Below are 19,425 nucleotides of genomic sequence, written 5' to 3'. Positions count from 1 at the left end.
GGGGGGGGGGGTAAACGCTCCGAACGCGGCCCGTTTTTGAGCACTCAGCTGCGTTTCGAATGCGACGGCAGGAGAAACAAAACGATACTTCCAGGACACGTTTCGTTTCTGCGCCGCCGCCGCTTCTGATAGTTTGTGCTATTTGACGCATTTCAGTCACGTTTCATCTTTTTACACTTGATGCGTGTAAAAAGATGTCAGCTTGGTCCTAAGATACGAGCAGGCCTGGAACCAAACGTTAATGGAATGCGGTACAATGTTGACAAAATGCCTCATTATTTCTCATAAATCAGGCATGAAGTCTGCACTTGTTTCTCCTAACGCTCATCTTGCAGCCCGATGCACTGCTTTCAAGGCAAAGTTACATTTTTATGTTAAAAGCGGGGCTCTGTGGAGAAGACATGAACAGTAAACATCTTACCTGCTGTAGATGGCTCTTTGAACAATCTCAGTTTTGAAGAAATAGTTTCATTTAGTTAGTTCCACATCACACGTTTACATTGGCATAAAGATTATTATATTCCTGCAGGATATTCCTGGTGGTGCTAACACAGCGCCACCAGGAAAAAACCAAAACCAAAGATTATTAGTGAAATTTGCACTAGAGGAGCAATCAGATATTTGTTATCAGAGGTCGAGCAGTTGTCGATCGCTACGTGCAGCACAAGTGAGTTTCATTATTTTACACAGGAGGCTAGAATGAGCTCCTGCATGATAAGGACTTGACTCATTTTGCCCTCAGCCGAGGATGCTCCGAATTTTACCTCAAAGGAAGAGCCTCGATTTTCCAGAACCTGCGGCGTGAAATCCTCTTTCCACACACAGCATCCCCCTCCTAAAGTGCTGCCTATGAGGAGAGAGTGGAAAAAAGAAAAAAGAAAAAAAAGGGCACGTCTTGCATTATTATATAGACGCTCATTTTAAAGCGACGCCGCAGAGATAGCGCCATCTGTTTCCGAACAACAGGACTTAAAGTGATTGATTGCGTATTGACTTAACTGCTTTGATCCGCGGCTTTCATCTCTTTATTGCAGAAAAGTCCCCCGACTCGGACGATGGAAACTACTCCCTCTGATTGTGCATTAACCCGGGCTTTCCGAGCGCCCAGTGCTCACTTACACCCTCGTTACGTGCGTCTCTGCGTCCCCACATGCCTTTTGCACTCGAATTCAGATGCCGTCGTTTTTTTTTTTATCTGCCTCGATGCCAACTCTTTAACTTCACTTTGCCGTCACCTCTTTCAGCGACACCTCTGACCTCTCATACTCCTCATTTCCTGTCATGACTTAATCAGCTCCTTTAAAGGAATAAGTTGGATTTGGCGCTAAGAACACACCATTTTGCTTTCACCTCCTTTTCGCCACTTTTTCCCTTCCTGTCGTTCTCATTCTTGCGTTCTCTCTGCCATCTTTCCTCCTGCGCTAAACCTCAGAATGGCGAGCCTGTCCCCAGCCCTTGCTTGTCCTCGGGTTCATGGGTAAGGTTTTTCACTCATATTTTACCCATCCCGCCCTCACCCGCAGTCCTTGACCTCTTCAGGAGTCCCATTCTCTGCTGTGAAAATGGTATCTGTTGAGCCGTAGAAAAGATTTAAAGGAAAAAAAACAAACAAAAAAATCAACCCAATTTCCAAAAATCTTCCCGAAATGATCCACGAGCTGTCAGTCTAAACATTTGTTTCCTTCATTAATCACAGATCCTTAGGTTGTATTTGATTTTTCTTCTTTAAACTTTTTGGGAATAATCAACAGATCTTCTACATTGACATGTTTTTTTTTTACAAAAATCCATGTAGCTACACGAGATTTAAAAAGTTGCATGTTTTCAGAATTGATAGGGAAGGGTTAAAATGATCCTTTAAATCTTTATAGTACATATTGTGTTAGATTTAGATGTCAATTTGTTGGATTCATTGTGCAATTTATTTGGGCAGAACCTGAATTATCTAGATTTATTTTGTTGCTTTTTGTTTTTACGTCTTAGTTCCTCATTTCTTTGTTTTCTTGATTAAAAAAATAACTGAATCCTGAAAGGCTGAATACGTTAGCTGACAAATGACTTATCTGCTATTACTTATTATTCAAAAATTTTAATTATTAATAAGGTATTTACAAGTAAAAATGCAAAGGAATAGTTTAAGAATCTGCTCAACCTTTCTTACGAAGCGTTGATGAGAATATTAATCTTCCTCTCGTGTCTGAACTGTAACTAAGCTAATCGTTTAGCGTAGCTGATTAGCCAGATTCAGCCCCAAACAGCAAAGCTAGCTTTGTCCAAATATGGGGAAAAAAACTTCTAACACATATTTAATTAAATATAGCTGAACCTAGTTTTGTTTAAACTTTAAAAAAATGGAGAAAGTTAAAGTTTTTATTGGCTAGCTACTAGCACCAAAAACTAGCTGCCTAGCTAGCTACTTAGTTTTTGGTGCAGGTAAAGTTTATATTTTGAACAGATGAAAAACCGGATATGTGACGTCACACTGCAGACTGTTCTTTAAGCTTTTCAAATTGGACGCTCAACCTATGGTCTGAAAATTCGAAATCTCTTTAGCCATTTTTACAAAGACTGGACACAACGTCACGGCCGATAAAAGCTGTAAAAAACACGAGGATCTTGTTGCAGCGGAACGGGCATCTGACAGCAGCTGAGTATCCAGTCTTAGAAGCAGATGTGTTGAAAGGGGGAAAAATAGGAATTTTAGAGATTTGGACAAAAGTTAGATTGGGATGGTTTAGCGTCAACTCCTCTTAAAGGATCCCTGATATGTAGCACTTGTGGTGCCAGGAGCAAAAAATGGTAAATCTGAAGGTGAGGTTATTGGCAGCCAAAGGGCACGTTGTTTGATTCTGTAGACCAGGGGTGTCCAGTCCTGGTCATGGAGGGCCACCATCCTGCAGGTTTTCCTTGTTTTTTCTGCTCCAACACACCTGATTTGAATCAACGGATGATTAACAGGCGTCTGCAGAACATGAAGAGGTGATTTAACCTCTGAATCAGGTGTGTTGGAGCAGGGAAACAGGTAAAACATGCAGGATGGTGGCCATCGAGGACCAGGGTTGGACTGAAAACTGTCATGCTGGCTCTAATGGAAATGTCCCAGTTGAGACCATACGGTGGTGTTTATTCCCTTCAGTCTCAGTCTTTATTTCCCACAGACTGATCCAAATGCACCGTTCTGCTGCGTACCATAACTTCTAACTAGGAATTAACGTTTTCACGTACACCACCTGAGAGCCTGCTAATCGACGTGAACCGTAGAGAAAGGCAGCGATGGCGGCGTGACACTGCGGTAAGCTCTGACGCCGCTGTGACCTGACCAGGCTTGAACTCGCCCCCGAGCTCAGGACTCGCCGACTTTCTGCTAATCTGTCAGAACTGTCGCAGCTGGTTTTCAGCTGGGGGGGATTAAACAATCAGAGCGGGACTCGTGCACAAGTGTCTTCCTTATGATTCGGTTTTAATCTCTCAGACATAATTTGAGATTAACAATGCAGAGGAGGTATGATCCCACTGAACTTAATCTTTCTCAACAGAAGACAGTTTGAACCGGGATGGGAAACAATCGGGAGAAGTGCTAATTTCAGACATCAGGTCGGAGAAAATAGAATCTATTTTGGTCTGTTTTTTAATTTTTTCTAATAATACAATCTTAGGGTTAGGGCTAGTCAACGGTAGTTTCATTTTAGTGTCTGTTTTCATCAGTCAATTTATTTGCAAAGTCTCATTGTAAAACGTCAAAACTTAAATAAAGGCAGACGCTGCACTTTTTAAGTTACAAAAAAACTAGAGCGTAAAATAGTGATGAGTCAGTAAAGACGAGCAGAAACCTGAATTATATTCTTTAAACTTTTTCCAATATTATCCTTGAAAGCCCGAGGGTCTCATTAAAATTAATCAACTGGTCAAGAGATATTTCGCTAACAGACAAATGAACGCACACGGGGGGATAATGGTGACCCCTTCCTGAACGTGCACTCATTTTCTCTCGTTCATGACAGAGAAATTAGCGAGTAAATAAATAAAACGATAAAAAAGAAATAATAAATTTGTCACATTTTGTCCCCTGACCTTCCAGAGACACGTTTCCTTCCGTTTCTTCAGCTGAATTTATGAAACATATCCAGGATAGCACATGTTGAAACATATTTTAGCACCAAGCTTATTTCCAAATCGCTATTAGTTAAAAAAATAAAAATAAAACTAATTTAATTTATCAGCTCTTTAAGCGTTTTAGCTGGTTTTTCTTCTTATTTCTTAAATAAAGACAGTTCTTTTTTTGTTCTCCTTTTGTCCACTTTCCTTATTTCTTCTTTTTTTTTTTGCTGCCATAGTCAGATACATGAAAGAACTGTGCAGAAAAAGCAGCCAAAAAGTCCAAAGAAACATTTCAGGAAGCCTGCAGGATCGTTAGGCTCCTCTGAAACAAAGTCTAAGTGCTTTAAAGCCTTTATTTGAAAGCCGTGTTTATGTTTATGTAGATGTCTGTGACTTCACCTCAGCTCGTATTATGGGATGGAGCAGATGAAACACAAAGTTTGCTCCCCCAGCAGCTGAGTGGGAGCTTAGCGTGTCGCTCGCTGGCATCGCTGCGAACCTTGACTTTTCATCTGCCACGATGATGATGATGATTTGGATGAGTTCCTGGGTGGCATTACTTTCCTCGTCGGGGGATCGACTAAGAGCAGAGGGCAGCCGACAAACAACCAACACCTAAACAACCCAACCGAACAACACCATACAGAAACGCACGTCGTTCGTTCGCATCGCCGCCACAAACAAAAACCCCACACGGGATGAAGACGAGCTGCGGTGTGACTTCGCAGATTGGATTTCAGAGGATTTGCCGCGATAAGTCCCTCGTGGAGCTTGTTTATTTTCCCGCAGCCCGTGTTCGCGACGGAATTTTAGAGCCACGTGTGCCGAGAAAAAGAACCCGTTTCGTAACAAACCTGCTTAGAAGCGCTCGTTTTTTGGCGCCTCGGCCGCTCGGCGTGGACCCGCCGGGCTCCCGGGGGCCCGGCGGCGGGAGCTGCGTTTTAACTGTGAGCTCGTGTTGCAGATGAGAGACACGGCACCCTCAGGCTGAGCAACCTCACCAAAAGCATGTCGGGGAAGTACATCTGCCGGGCCAGCAACACGGCCGGCTCCGACAGCTGCTCCATCAACCTGGAGGTCATCACCTGTACGTCCACACACACACACACACACGCCGCACCTGGGGCTGCGTCTGAACGCCCACCGTGTTTTGTTTTTTTTGTTTGTTTTTTACAGCTTCCAACGCGGGCATGATCGCCGCAGCGACTCTGGGGTCGGTGGTGGGCCTGGTGGCCATGATGCTCTTCCTCATCTTCATCCTGAGGAGGAGGAGGGACACGGAGGAGGAGATGGCCAACGAGATCAAGTAAGAGTTTCTCTCGACAAGTCGAATCAGTTCAAAGCCGGTCCACGACGGCTCGAAACAAACCTGAATTATTTACTGCTTTGCACATGTGGGGAAAAAAACCAAAAAATTTATAAAACAACAAAAATCAGATTTTGTAATCAGAAGTTGTAAATTTGCCTTTTAGCCATTTCAAATAGAACAAAATAAAAGCTCAGGACCTAATTAGACCTTCTGGTCATTTTATCTCCTGAAGATTATTTCCAGGCAGCAGGTGGAGCTCGTCAGCACCCAGAGTCTTTTATTTTGAAAGGACAATCTCTGTGTTTGTTCGTTTTCTAGAATATAGTGTGACTAAATGAAATAAAACATTGTAGAGCTGATCCTGCTCCTTTTCTTCTCTAAATTAAATGTGCCCAAAATGTGCTTGAAGCCTGAAATAATAAGATAACACAACTGATGATGATGTTATATCAATTCTTCATATTAAAGCATGATGGTTTGTGACATTATAAAATTAAAAATCGATAATAAACAGTGGAGTTATTGGTGTTTTAATATGTGAGAACAAAGACCAGGCTCAAATTATGGAATATATAAATAAATTAAATATTTTCTTGTGTTCTTAAATTTTATTTTACTCTTTCCGTCTCCCACAGGGAGGATGCTCAGGCCCCGAAGCGAGTGTCGTGGGCGAAGAGCAACACCGGCTCCGACAACGTGTCCAAAAATGGCACGCTGTCCTCCATAGCCACCAGCCCTCGATCGCGGGACCCCCACCAGCCCAACTTCCAGTACCCGTACTGCTCCGTGGCCATGTCTGCGTCGGACGCCGGCTCCGTCATCAACGCCTACCACCTGCGGCCCGGCGAGGCCAGCAGCCTGCAGGGCCTTCCCGGCTACAACGTCGGCGGCACGCCCACACGGAAACACAAGAGGCCCCCCAGCACCAACGGGGCTCCTCCGCAGGTCCTCAGAGGCCCCGCGGTTGCGTCCCCCAAAAGGACAGAGGGGGCTCAGCCTCAGGTGGCCCCGCAGATCAGCTCCTCCACTCTGACGCGCATGGGGGGCGTGGCCGTGATGGTGCCGGCTCAGAGCCAAGCCGGCTCCCTGGTGTAGCCAGCAGGGACGTCTCTGATGGACAGGCGGACAGGGGACACTCGGGGTGGACCCTCGTTGGACGTCTCGCAAGTGGCTTCGTTTGCACAAAGCCGTCCTTTTGGTTCGGGACTAAAATCAACCCGATGAGGAGCTTCGGCTCGTCTTCGGCTCCAAGTTTTTGTTGGCGGCGCTCACGGAGGAGAAATAATTTGAATTTCCCCAAAAAACAGATTCCCACAGTGTGAAAAGGGACAGTTCGGCTCTTCTGTGGAAGGCTTGTGGACAGTTAATATCTTACCTGCAGCAGATTGCTCTTTGAACAGTTTATTTACATTAAATTCTGGAGTTATTTCTGAGTGGAGTTGGCAGCAGCAGCTAGCTGTGGCACTTCCATCACGATTATTATTATATTTCTGCTTGATTAGCAGCGTAACGTGAAACTGACAGCGATGTTGGGAAAACCTGTGATAATTTTGGAGAATATCAGTTAAACACAAAGTTCCTAACACTTAAAGGAGCAGGGCGTCATCTGATATCCACATTATTATTATTTTACATTAAAATCCTTTACGATGTTGATATTGGACTCATTGTGATATCGATACATTTTCGATATATTGTGCAGCTTTCTGCAATAGTTTTTGTAATTTCTATAAGTTAATGTTTTAAAAAAGCCCCCCCGCTCAGACGAGCCGTAACTCGTCAATCTGGTCAGAATGAAAACTTTATTTTTCCAGACAGAGTTATCTACAGCAGGTAAGATGTTGCTTCATGGCTTCCAGGCGGCAGTTTGTAAACCCTCATGAACGTTTTGTTTCTGAAGAATTTTGCGATCCGTTCTTATTTGTTTATATAAACATGTTTTTATGTGGGTTTTTTTTTTATCTTGATTTTAATTTTCCTTGCCTGAGTAGAGATTTAGTTTTCAGTCACTTTAGTTCGGAGCAGAAACTCAGAGTCAGGGTTGTGTTCAGGATCTTGAATGTAAGGCTGTTGAAGTCGATGGTTTATATCATTTTTAAGGCGCTCGGTTGAAATTCTCGGCATTGATTTGTCTATCGGGAAAAAGCTCGACGTTTCAGTTTAATGCAGCTTTTGTTTCTGACAGTTTTTTCTTTTTTTTTTTTTAAATAAACCGCTCTGAAGTGTTTGACCGGATTCACTTACAAACACCTTAATGTAATCCAGCAGCAGGCAGATTTGGTTTAGGAAAGTTGGTATTTTATTTTGGAGTGTGGTGGCAAACCTACAGAAAAAAAACAACTTACAAAGAATAAATCAGGGTCAAATCGTCACATTGCAGTAAATGAAACAGTAAAAGACAAGTTTTTGTTACCAGTAAAGTTTTGTTTCATTTAAATAAAAACATCCAATATCTTCTAATAAACTTTATTAGGAAAAAATGGATTTTTGGGGAGGTGGGGTTTTTTTTTCCATTCTGCCCTCCACAGCATCTCAAACTCACTCATTATGACACTAAAACTGCTTCAGTTCTGGTCTAAATGCTCATGTTTGTTTAAACGGATAAATAATACCAGCAGCTGAAAGTTCTGACCACTAGATGGCGCTGCCTGCGAGGCTGGCTTCCCAAACATTCTAGTTTCTGACCCAAACATTTCCAGCAGGACAGCGTTATTAGGAATCATTTTAGTTCTGGGGAGCATCTAAAAACGGTCCCCGCTGGTGTTTCAGACCAGATTTTAGTCCCTGCTGACGCCGTGTTCGAGCAGAAGGTAAGGAGTTGTCTGGGGAACAAAAATACAGAAAATATTCATCTAAACCAATTGTTTAAGATCTAAAAACCTTTAGGTTTTCGCGCCATCTGTGCTGATTGTTGCCGAGTCGTGAAATGAGCTTTAAATCCAGACTTTAGTGTTGAAAGTCTGCAGTTGTTACTGAGATATTGCACTGATCGGTGTTTAAAAAGCGGGCTTATTCATCACGATCCAAGGAGCCTTTTGTTGCCACCATAGATAAAAAATTAAAAAAAAAAACGCAACAGCTGATCCGACGTTAAACAGAAACCTACTTGTGCACCAAAAACTCTCTGAGAACTCCAGATCAGATCTCCGGTGCGGAGGACGACTCGGGAGCAGCCGAGGTCTGAAGGTCCAGGAGAAAAAGACTCGTCACGACTCTGTCAGCAGGTTCCTGGAAATAATCATCCTCATCACCTCATTGGTTCCTGTAAGAAAAAAAAAACAAAAGATTGGTTTGAAACTCTGATAGTAGAGACGATGAAAACGACACAAACTGAGGAAAGAAATAAAGTAAAAACTTGCCCTCGAGGATCTGATGGACTCTGATGTCCCGCACGAACTGCTGCACTGCGTAGTCTTTCAGGTAGCCGTAGCCTCCGTGCATCTGGAGAGCCTGGTTACAGATCTGCTCAACAACAGCAGCAACAAAAACTTAGTCATGACAGCCAAGCTCTCCCAGATGTGGGTTAGAGTTAAACAGGCCTAGAAGGCCAAAGAGCAAAACGACTTCTCTGGAGACGTTTCAGAAACAAACCAATCAGGACTTCCTGCCTTTAAGTGGAGACCAATCAAAGGGAGATTCTCTTCCAGCATCAAATTTATATTTTATACTTTGTTCCCCCACACATAATGCTCTGCTGGATGTGGCTGTTTAACAAGTCAATATTAGAGAAAGCTGTGGATCAGTGGTCCTCCAATGAGAAAGTCGGAGGTTCGATTCCACCAGTCGAAGTGTCTGTGGGCGAAACACTGAACCCCTCACTGCCTCCGATGTTCCCCATCGGTGTTTGAAGCACTGATTAGACTCTACAGGATGATTTATTCAGGTTACCTTTATAGAGTGCTGTATGGATGTGTGGTTGGAGAAATGAGGCACAGATTGGGCCGTAAAGCGCTTTGAGCGGCCTGATTGGCTGGAAAGGTTGATATAAGTATACAGTCCAGTTACCGTTAGAATGAATGCTTGTGTTATTTTTAAAATCCTGCGGTGTCGCTCACATTAAAGCACTCATCTGTGACGAACAGCTTGGCCATGGAGCACAGCGTCACGGCGTCGGGCCGGTTCTCCTGCAACGCGGCGGCGGCGGCGCGCACCAGGAGGCGAGACGCAACCAGCTTCGTGGCCATTTCTGCCAGTTTGAACTGAAGGAACTACACACAGAAACAGAAAAAGCGCCGATTAAAAAGCGCTTTGCGTTCCGGACTCCTGTCCAAAGGACGCGAGCGACTGACCTGGCTGTTGGCGAGCGTCTCCCCGAACTGCTTGCGCACCAGCAGGTGATCCCGGGCGAGCAGCACGGAGGCGTGCGCCGCGCCCAGCGAACAGGAAGCTGAAAGGGAGAGACAGTTGGAAGGAAAACTGATCAAATGTATTTATTAGTGCTAAGCCTGTGAATCTTCCTTCCACGAAGCTGCGAGGTAAAAAAAAAAAGTAATCGTTGTTTTAATAATCTTGTATTTTAATACTCAGCCTGCTGTAGGTTTAACAAGTTAAGAGGACTGATGAGTCTTTGTTTTGCTGCCAAGCCTCAATGATATAAAATGTGAAGAATGCTGCTTAGCATCATTTAATCCCTGTAAACATAACTGCGAATGAAAAATATGCCAAATCTGAAGGTAAGGAAAACTTTGTGGCCTAGTTCGAAAGCGTTTTTTTTCTGCAGTTATTTAAACTGTTATAAAAGAAGCTAAAGTGCATCTGCTAAAAAAAACAAATCTCCGAACGCCTGTCTTATCAGGCAACAGTTTCTCTGTAAATACAGGGGGTTCAAACGGTCCGTACCGATATTAATCCTGCCTCCATTCAGGCCTTTCATGGCGATGCTGAAGCCCTGCCCCTCCTCGCCGAGACGGTTGGCGGCCGGAACGGCGCAGTCCTCGAAGATCACCGCCCTCGTCGGCTGGGAGTTCCAGCCCACCTGAGGGACCAGGGAGAGCTGAGCGAGTGCGGCTCGACGCTGCCATCTGGTGGCAGGTTTAAATACCTCGCGGGGCCGAACTGCACCTTTTTTTCTTTTTTGCCGAAACTGAGGCCCGGCGTTCCCTTCTCCACCGCCAGACACGAGATGCCCTTCGGTCCTTTGCCTCCCGTTCTGCACATCACAACATACACATCCGTGTCTCCTCCTCCACTGATGAAGGCCTGAGAAGTCAGGAAGTGACAAGTTTATTAAACCTACGCTCAAGGCAGGAATAAAACCACTTCGGTGTAAAGTTACCTTTGAGCCATTCAGGATGTAATGGTCTCCTTTTTTCTGAGCCGAAGTCAGGAGCGAAGCAGCATCACTGCCACTGCCTGCAAACAAACAAACAAACATCTCCGTTATTGACTACTAAGCCACAGGTTTTCTTCCTCTCTTATACCTTTGCACAGGGAAACCGACCTGGCTCAGTGAGACAATACGATGCAAACTTCTCCATCGAACAGAGATCAGGACAGAACTTCTCCCTCTGATCGTTGTCGCCAAACGTGTCGATCATCCAGGCGCACATGCTGCAGGGAGGGCACAGTTTAGCTGACCAGCACGTTAAGATGACATTTTAAAATAAATTCACATTATTTCAAGTTAAACACAAGTTTAGGTCATTAAACTGAATTTAATCCAGACGACCCAAACAGCCCTTTAACCCCTCACAAACAGTTTATTATTCCGGTCATTTTGTTTCCTCTCTGCATCACGTGACCGCCACATAAAACGTCCGTACTTGTGGATGCTTATGTAGGCCGTGGTGCTCACACATCCTGTGGAGAGAGCCTCAAAGATGATCGACGTGTCGAGCCGAGAAAGGCCCGACCCCCCGACGTCCGGACGAACGTAGATCCCACCGAAACCCAGCTGGGCCGCTTTGCGCATCGTCTCTACCGGGAAGGTTTCCTGCAGGGGAGAAATGGAGAAAGTAGCCAACAAAAAAACTCTATATTTACATGCTGAGAACTGCTCCCGCAACACTGCGTTTACTTAAAACTGACAACTGAACTTGCAAAGATATAACAATTAGTAAATGCTGAAAGAAACTACTCTTAATGATTACATGTTTATTCAAAAAGAAAAAAAAGGATTGTTTCTAGTTGATTTAAAAGGTACTCATTGCAAAGCCATGAAATCTGGAAAAAAAAGAAACAATTTGCACATTGCGTTTTTTCCATATGGATGATTAATGTGTCTCTTAATTAAAAACCTGTAGGCCACATTTGGGACCAGATGCCAACTATCTTGTGTTTGTTTACGTAAGAAAAGAGCCATTCTGACTGAAAAAAGGTCAAACGCCAAACTTACCAACCAGATTTGTTGACCTACACAGACTACAATCAACCTAACAAAGGTCAGTCATGTGACTCAGGCTTCCTCGTGGATTTCAGTGGATTTAATCAAGTGTTTTGTTTACATTGAGCGTGGACCCACAGATTAGAATTGCATTCAATATATCTGGAAAACTACTGACGTGAACTCTTTCATGTTTGATTTCTTACTTTGCACTGAGTACCTTCAACCTCACCCTGAAGCATCTAAGCAGTAACTTGACTGGTAAATTTAGCTTTTGTTACAGCAGACGGGCGTCCTCTTTCATATAATATAATCGGCTCTTCATATGATCGTAGGGAACCACACCAACGCACCTTTTGGTCCCACTCTGCCATGTGTGGAGCCATCTCATTGGCTGCAAAGTCAAAGGCCACTTTCTGAAACTCTTTCTGTTCATCTGTGAGCCCATAGGAAGCTGGAAACAGAGAGCGGAGAGAAGTCAGACAGGTGTCATATTGTCTGTAAACAGTTTGAGGAACACTGATGCCCAGATGCATCTAAATATGAGCTCAGATTACTGAAGCACAACTGAAACAGGAGGCATAAATGCCAAGCCTGAGTGACAAATACTCTGTGTGAATGGTAATCTGATAGGGCTTTTCATCGCCCAAAAAAGTATTAAATGATAAAAAACAAACACTTGAATCTTAGAGAAGGAGCAGGACGGGTTGCCTCCTGTGCTTAACTAACCAATGACAGCCACACAAAGCGCTAAATGTGCGCAAAAGGCATTTTATTTGAACGAAACTTGTTAGTGTTTGTTTAGGCGTTGAAGGAAAAGTGACATTAGCTAAACGGCTAACGAAGTTACAGGTGTCGGGATTCTTCCTGTCGTTTATATTCTCAAATTATCTGAAACTCACGGTCGATACACGAAGCTATTCCTCGCTGCTGTGGGATTTTGTTAAATATTAAACGGTGGTTCCGACATATGTTGCGGCCGAGCCGGGCGACTCTCGACAGAGGTCCCACAACAGCCATGTTTGTGTCCGCTGTAGCGTCTCAGGCGCTGGGGCTGATGGGTAATGTAGTTGTAATGTGTTCGTCCTGCCTCGAGTCCTTAAGTAGCTTGCTTTGGACTTTTAAAACGTTGCCATTTACAAATTTTGTACCTACTATCCTTAATATCTTATAAACATATTTGTTGTTTGTAAACAAATCAAACATCCTGAAAGGCCGCGCGTTAGCTAGGCGCATCCGATTAGGTTATGCTGCGTTCGATTCGCCTCGGAAGTAAAGGTTTCACATCTCAAAGTCACATAATTTTTCGACAGTAAGTGCCTGACTTAAGTAATGTAGTATAGCTAACAACATGTAGTCATTAATTAAAAGAAAATGTTTTTATCTTCTCTAAAAACGGTTTTACTGTGCTTTTGTCGGGTTGAATTGTGGACTACATTAAACTGTTTCCCACAGTCTACGGGTTAAATACTGACAAAGAAAGATATATTTTTTTTATTGTTTATTAATTTTAGGCTGACGTGCTGGAGAACGAAGTAAAATGAGAAACCCTTTTATTTATTTATATGAAATATCCCGACTTTCTGGTTGACCTCGAACGCAGCATTAACCAGTTAGCTTACGGGAGAAGCTTCACGCGCACCTGTACGCAATGACGTATATTCCCTCTACGTTTGTTGGCGTCACGTGCTGTAGTAGCTTCGCGGGTTTTTGTTGGACCAGCCTGAAAAAGTGCTGCGTTTAAGGTACGATATGAGGCTTTAAATATTATCTCCACATCCCAGTTTGAGTCTGGCTGCAAAGATAGGAGCTTATAGTTGGTTGAAGTTCACAGGTTCTGTCGCTACAGCTGCTTTGACCTACATCAGGGCTAATTACAAGACAGTTAATCTAAAAAAAATAATAAAAAATAAAGAAATAGGGACGTAATGTGGAAGTTGAAGCCAAAACAACTGATGCAGGAAACTGTTTTAGACAAGATGGCTATCAGTTAAGGTGATAATGTTTGTAAGTTCCTTACTTTAGTTTTTAAAACAAGTTACTCAATTAAAACTACATTAGACTGATTATTTCACATGGAAGAGATATTAGGTGAAACATTCTTGTGTTTAAATCTGTCCCAAATTGATGTCGTCTAAAGCAGCTGAAACAATTACCACTTTCTATAAAAAATGCAGGTGAATGCTAACTGCTTAATGACTGCTGATGTTGGTTTTAGGAGCTGAAGCTGAACTGTTGCAGCTAAAATGAACAAATTAAGCTAAAACAAGCAGATCAGAAGCTAAAGCGAGCAGATCAGCTAAAACAGGCAGAACACCAGCTAAAATGTGCAGAAGATCAGCTAAAACGTGCAGATAATCAGCTAAAACGAACAGAACAGTAAATAAATGCTAAAATTTGCAGAACTGTAGCTAAAAGCAAAAATTAACAGAACCATAGCTTAAAGTTAAAATTAGCTACGCCGTCAGTAAAAGTCTAAATTAGCTTAACAGTAAGCTCACCTGGATCTTTACAGGACGTGAAGATGCCTCCGAAGAAAAGAGCCAGAGTGAACGAAGGAGCAGAAGCTTCAGGTGAGCTGACAGAACCTGAAACAAACCTGATACTGTACGTGTCTGCTGGTGTTTTCTGACGAGCGCTGCAACGTCGCAGGCCCGAGGAGACCCTCTGCAGCCGGAAGGAGTCGGAGCGCAGCAGGTCCCGAGTCGATGGGTCCTCCGGTTTGCAGCCGCTGGTTGATGAAGTCGGAGCCTGAGAGCCGCCTGAAGAACGGCGTCGATGTGAAGGTGCGGAGCAGCGTCCGTTTGTTTTTTGTTTTTCCGGCTGATGTGACACTGACCGCTGCTGTCCGACTGCCTCGCTTCGTTCTCCAGTTCGGCATCGAGGACCTGAAGGCTCTGCCTGATCAGACCGGCTGCTGGGATGGAGTCCGCAGTTATCAGGTGCAAAAACACAGTTTATTGGAAATAAGAAGCAAACATGTCGTCATTATATAAAACAAACAAACTAGAAGCACTCGGGAAGCGCAAACCTCCACCGAGGCTACGGCGGGATTAAAAAATAGTTTGATCCAGATCATAATCCGGACCACAATCTGAATCATAATCTGGATCAGCTCCAGAACTGAATCCCCCGTTTTTCGTTTCAACCCCAACATTTCCTGAACTTGTCATCCAGATCTGTTCTTTAGTTTTTACCTGATCGTTGCTGACAGACAACGGGGTCACCTTTGACCTTTGACCCCATGCACCATGAAATCAACAGTCATCACCTTTGACCCCTGAGGTGTCCAGCTTCAGAGTTTAACATTCCTACGTCACACAGCTGCAGAGTTAGAGCACTGGGTCAACTGTGATGTTGACCTTTGACCCCATCACCTTGAAATCAATGGTGATCACCCTTTACCTGAAAGGTGTCCAGCTGTGGAGTTTAATTTTCCTCCGTTACATGGTTGCATAGTTGGAGCACAAGATCCTCTGTCACCTTGAAATCAACAGTGATCACCCCTGACCCATGAGGTGTCCAGCTGTGGGGTTTAACATTCCTGTTATACAGCTGCAGAGTTAGAGCCCAAGCTGATCTTTGACCTTTGACCCTGAACTTTGACTGGATCACCACCATCTGATCCTTTGTTTCTTGTTTGACGTTTCCTGAAAATTTCTTTTTGAGCACTCTTGTCCGCAGACAGGCAGGCAGAGAAAAACCTTGGCGAAGGTTACAGACGACAGGTTGACGCCCGTCTGCTCCACAGGCTCGCAATTTCATCCGTCAGATGAAGGCGGGGCAGCTGGCTTTCTTCTACCACAGCAACTGCAAAGAACCGGGGATCGCGGGGATCATGGAGGTGAGTTCTTCTTCTTCTCCCGCCCTGCTCTGAGAACGAGGGGCCCGGCGTCAGCTGCGTGTCTCCGATCAGGTGGTGAAGGAAGCCTACGGGGACCCCACCCAGTTCGACAGGAAGGACGTCAACTACGACGCGAGCAGCAGAGCGGACGAGCCCAAGTGGAGTGCGGTGAGCCGCCGGCGCGCCTCAGGTTTGTCGGCGAGCCGCGTCTGAACTCTGACCTCGCCCTGTCCTTGCAGGTTGACGTCCGGTTCCGGCGGATGACGAGGCGTTTTCTGCCTCTGTCCGAGCTGAAGAGGCACCACCTGCAGCACCGCAGAGACGGGGGGCCCCTGAAGGACGTGGCTCTGTTTACCCGAGCCAGGCTCTCCGTTCAGCCCCTGACCTCCGGTGGGTCAAAAAAAAAAAAAAAGAACCGGCTGATTTATTAATTTACAAAATATCCGAATTTAAAGAGACGCTCAGAAAGCAATCATCGGATGAACATCCAAACAAAAACTTCACTTTTAGTCATTCAAAATGGCCGCCACAACTGAGACCTAAACTTAGCAGCATAAAATGGGCCACAGCTCAGCCAGCTGTGCAAACACTGAGCTAAAATTTGGCGTGGTAGTAGCTGAGAATCATCTCCAACACATACTCTGAGCTCAGACACATCCTGTAAGTGCCATGATTTCTCAACACAACGTCTTAGTAAGGAAGCCTTCAAGGACCACTAAGCCTTTAATTTCTTTTTGTCTCTGCAGAAGAGTTCGACTTCATCCTGAGCCTGGAGGACAAGGAGCCGCAGTGAACTTCGGTTTCACAACGCGGTGGGAACATTTACGAGTGTTTGAAACGGATCTGTTGTATTTTTTTCTATGTTTTTAGTATTAAAAGCGTTTATTAGGATTCTAATTTTATCTGCGGGGTTTGTCTGTCTGTTTGGGGGGGAAACAAACAAACGGGAGCCCGAGTCTGTGAGGACGAGCTCATAATCCAAGTTTTTCCAGCCTCGGGTGCCTGTTAAACAGCAGCTTCATCAGGATCAAACATCTTCCGTTCGACTTCCTGGTAAACTCGTATAAAAGTCCTGTTTGACGATTAAGTTTTTTTTAAAAATTGACTCGTCCTCTAAAAGCTTCCCGACCTGTTTGGCTATGATTTCTTCTTAATTTACAAAAAAAAAAAAATACGTTCAGCTCATTTTAGGGACTCACTTTATTTTTATCCATGACTGAAAATGATGAAACTGCTCTCTCACACTAAAGACATAAACATCCTAAATGAATTCTAGCTGCGCTCCGTGCTGATTTAAAAAGTAACCCATTTTTATTGCGGGCTTTTAAAAGCGAGGAGGATTTATTTTGTCACCTCTGGAATCATAAATCCAGCTGCTGCTCCAACCCGACACCAACTAATCTGAGTTTTTAACAAATGTTAAAGTAATGTGAAAGTGGTGCAAATTTAATCGGAATTTAGGGTTAATGTCTGTAAGATTATTTATCTGTTGAGTCACACTGAGTATCCTGAGAGTATGATAAGTATTTAGGATAAATATCTAAATATTTTACCCACATTTTAGGCGTTATCCCCATCTGTGAGCAGTCAGTATTCGTGCTCGGAGCTGAGGACAGGAAGCTGCTCCCTCCTGAGTCCGAGCTGTAAGGAGCTGCGTTTGCGTTTCTGTCAAACGACTTTCCTGACAAGGAATTCCCTCCTGATCTGATCCTGGAGCCTCTGTCAGAGAAGCGTCTCCGGGGCTTGTTTTCTTTTTTTTTTTTTTTTTAAACCTCGGCCGGAGGGTCAAAGGACTTTTTTTATTCCGTCTGCGCTCTCACACGTCTGCCTCGTCTTCGACCCCGAAACTGAAGCGCTTCAGCTTCGGTCTGCTGAGGGGAAAACCGGCAGGAGTTCTTTCAGTCTGCTCCGAGCTGGGAGTTCTGATCAGTTTAACTTCACTAAACTTATTTTTGGCATCAAAAACAAAAGAGAGGTCTGAGCCGCTGCTCCTCCACGTTGAAAGGAGTCCGCCGAGGTGGTTTGGACGTTTCTTCTTTGGAGGTCTCCCGGACTCGTCCCACCAGAAGGACACCCCCAGGTGGACCCAGAACTTCCTGTCCTCTCTGCCACAAATATACTGTGGCCCAACCAGCGATACGTCTTTGTATTATTTAGAGACAGGAAGTTGGTCTGTGTTTCCATCTCGTCCTGCTGCCTGAATCGGACCAGCGTGAACGCAGCAGGACAGAAAGAGACGGACCCTCCTAAGACTATAAACGTCTCACTGCACCAGGGAGGAAGCAGCTTTCAGGTGGCATTTCTAAATCAGTCAGAGGTGTTGGATTCCTTTGAACTGATCGGTTATGTTGTCAGTGAAACAGAAACATTTCTGCTTCGCTGACCATGATTACATCCTGGTTTTCTCTCCGGGACAGACTTGTCCTCGGAGCGCGGGACCTGTCCAACACGCCGTTACAGACTTCATATTTGCAACAACATCAAGCACGCATCACTGGACGGGAGGATGAGTTAGACGTCCTGTGACATTCCTGGCCTTTCTTCTGTAAATCCAGCAGAAACAAGACGGCTTTTTGTTTTTTCTCTGCATCAAACTGACCGTCTGTAATTTACAGAAATAAGCTTAAACATGGGTGGACTTTCCCCTAAACGCCTGAATAATTCCTCATTTCCTTGTCGACAAACTGAGAAATAGCTTTGTGACTTCCCATTGAAAAAAAAGGGGTTTGGGAACGCCTTGGGGTTTCCCCCGTTCCGTTCACGTGTAAACGGCAGAAAACGGATCGAAAGTGGGAACCAGTTTGTCGGATGACGGTTTTAAACTCGTTTGGATTCACTGAACCACACCTGGACGTCGTTTTCGCATTTGGCATCAATTTATTTGACTTCTGGGAACAAGGAATAAATCCATAAGCATTTTGCAAAAGATAGATAATTCTACTGTCATTTCATTATTTTATTTTTATTTTTTTCTCTCTGGTTAAAAGACTAAAATCATGTTAGAGGCAGGAAGATTTTCATTAGATTAATACACAGAGGCACAACTGTCAAGTCTCTAATAAAGAGGAGAAAGACGACTCCATCCACACGGTTAGATGGGAACACAAACACCGACATCCTCTCCGGACACCACTGGAATGCTGAGGTAAAGCACGTGGACACGTAGGATCGTTTCGGAGCACTGAGGACTGGATAATCAACCTATACGAGCTTGGAACAGGAGAACGAGTTTAACTGGTCTTATTTACAGGCTTCTGGACTAAAATCGGCTCTTATAATACTTCAGCGCTCTCGCCCGAACAGGGACGAGAGATTCCAGTTTTGTTCTTTTTTTTTTTTTAAACTTCCATTAAATGTTTTTTTTTTTTTTGTGCAAAGACACACAGAGAGGAAAAACATGTTCAAGCAGTGCAAAGTTGATGCTAATTTTGTTTTACCAGTAATGGGAATGCATTTTATAAGTGTGGAATGTGAGTTGCAGATGTTTAAAGAGAGACCTGAAATCAGATTTCTGCCCCAGGGATTAGAACGCAAACGAGATTAAAAAAATAAAGGAAGGATTTCACGTGATCTCAATCAGCAGACACTGCGACAGGTGATTAGATTAGTTCCTGTACAGAAAATAAAATGGGTGATGATGATGATGATGAGGAAGGACAGGACCAGCAGCCTGTAGCTGCTCTGAACGCCTCATGCAAACTGAGTTCACACACGGGGTTTAGTGCGCATGTTTGTTTCCCTTCCTTCCTTTCCTTCTCCCAGCGGCAGCAAACGAAAGCGGCTGCCTCGCCAGATGTTTCCACGGTCGACAGGTGAGCGTGCGCGGGCCGAGCGGACGCCGGCGTGAGGGGA

The 19,425-nt window shown here is 44.3% G+C and overlaps 3 protein-coding genes across 6 annotated transcripts in view; 2 read left to right on the top strand and 1 right to left on the bottom strand.

Annotated features, from left to right (window-relative positions):
• Window positions 1-8,465, top strand: part of esamb (endothelial cell adhesion molecule b) — a 49,117-nt gene extending 40,652 nt beyond the window's left edge. The window contains exons 4-6 of the mRNA XM_037980533.1: window positions 5,048-5,185; window positions 5,275-5,404; window positions 6,043-8,465. Of these exons, the coding sequence (XP_037836461.1) occupies window positions 5,048-5,185; window positions 5,275-5,404; window positions 6,043-6,502 (728 nt within the window). The 3' untranslated portion in view covers window positions 6,503-8,465. The remainder of the gene's footprint in view (window positions 1-5,047; window positions 5,186-5,274; window positions 5,405-6,042) is intronic.
• On the bottom strand, window positions 7,684-13,345 carry acad8 (acyl-CoA dehydrogenase family, member 8). The gene is made up of 11 exons (XM_017428361.3): window positions 12,632-13,345; window positions 12,083-12,183; window positions 11,170-11,339; window positions 10,848-10,957; window positions 10,683-10,759; window positions 10,469-10,606; window positions 10,247-10,382; window positions 9,697-9,794; window positions 9,463-9,615; window positions 8,767-8,869; window positions 7,684-8,669 (listed from the first exon to the last, which is right to left on the bottom strand). The coding sequence occupies exons 1-11, from the start codon at window positions 12,747-12,749 to the stop codon at window positions 8,614-8,616; spliced, it is 1,260 nt and encodes a 419-aa protein (XP_017283850.1). The 5' UTR covers window positions 12,750-13,345; the 3' UTR covers window positions 7,684-8,613.
• On the top strand, window positions 13,343-16,470 carry thyn1 (thymocyte nuclear protein 1). Of its 4 annotated transcripts, none has more exons than XM_017428362.3 (8): window positions 13,343-13,474; window positions 14,245-14,302; window positions 14,382-14,515; window positions 14,603-14,671; window positions 15,481-15,573; window positions 15,646-15,741; window positions 15,813-15,963; window positions 16,320-16,470. In XM_017428362.3, the coding sequence occupies exons 2-8, from the start codon at window positions 14,254-14,256 to the stop codon at window positions 16,364-16,366; spliced, it is 639 nt and encodes a 212-aa protein (XP_017283851.1). In that variant the 5' UTR covers window positions 13,343-13,474; window positions 14,245-14,253; the 3' UTR covers window positions 16,367-16,470. The 4 variants fall into 4 exon arrangements, with proteins under 4 accessions (XP_017283851.1, XP_024864399.1, XP_017283852.2 ...); XM_025008631.2 differs by lacking the exon at window positions 13,343-13,474 and adding an exon at window positions 13,668-13,724; XM_017428363.3 differs by lacking the exon at window positions 13,343-13,474 and adding an exon at window positions 13,715-13,736.
• Window positions 16,471-19,425: the final 2,955 nt, after the last annotated feature.

Source organism: Kryptolebias marmoratus, linkage group LG2 (assembly GCF_001649575.2).
Source record: "Kryptolebias marmoratus isolate JLee-2015 linkage group LG2, ASM164957v2, whole genome shotgun sequence".
Taxonomy (NCBI): Eukaryota; Metazoa; Chordata; class Actinopteri; order Cyprinodontiformes; family Rivulidae; genus Kryptolebias; species Kryptolebias marmoratus.
The sequence above is the reverse complement of the archived record's forward strand: the minus strand, read 5'-3'. Positions and strand labels throughout refer to the sequence as shown.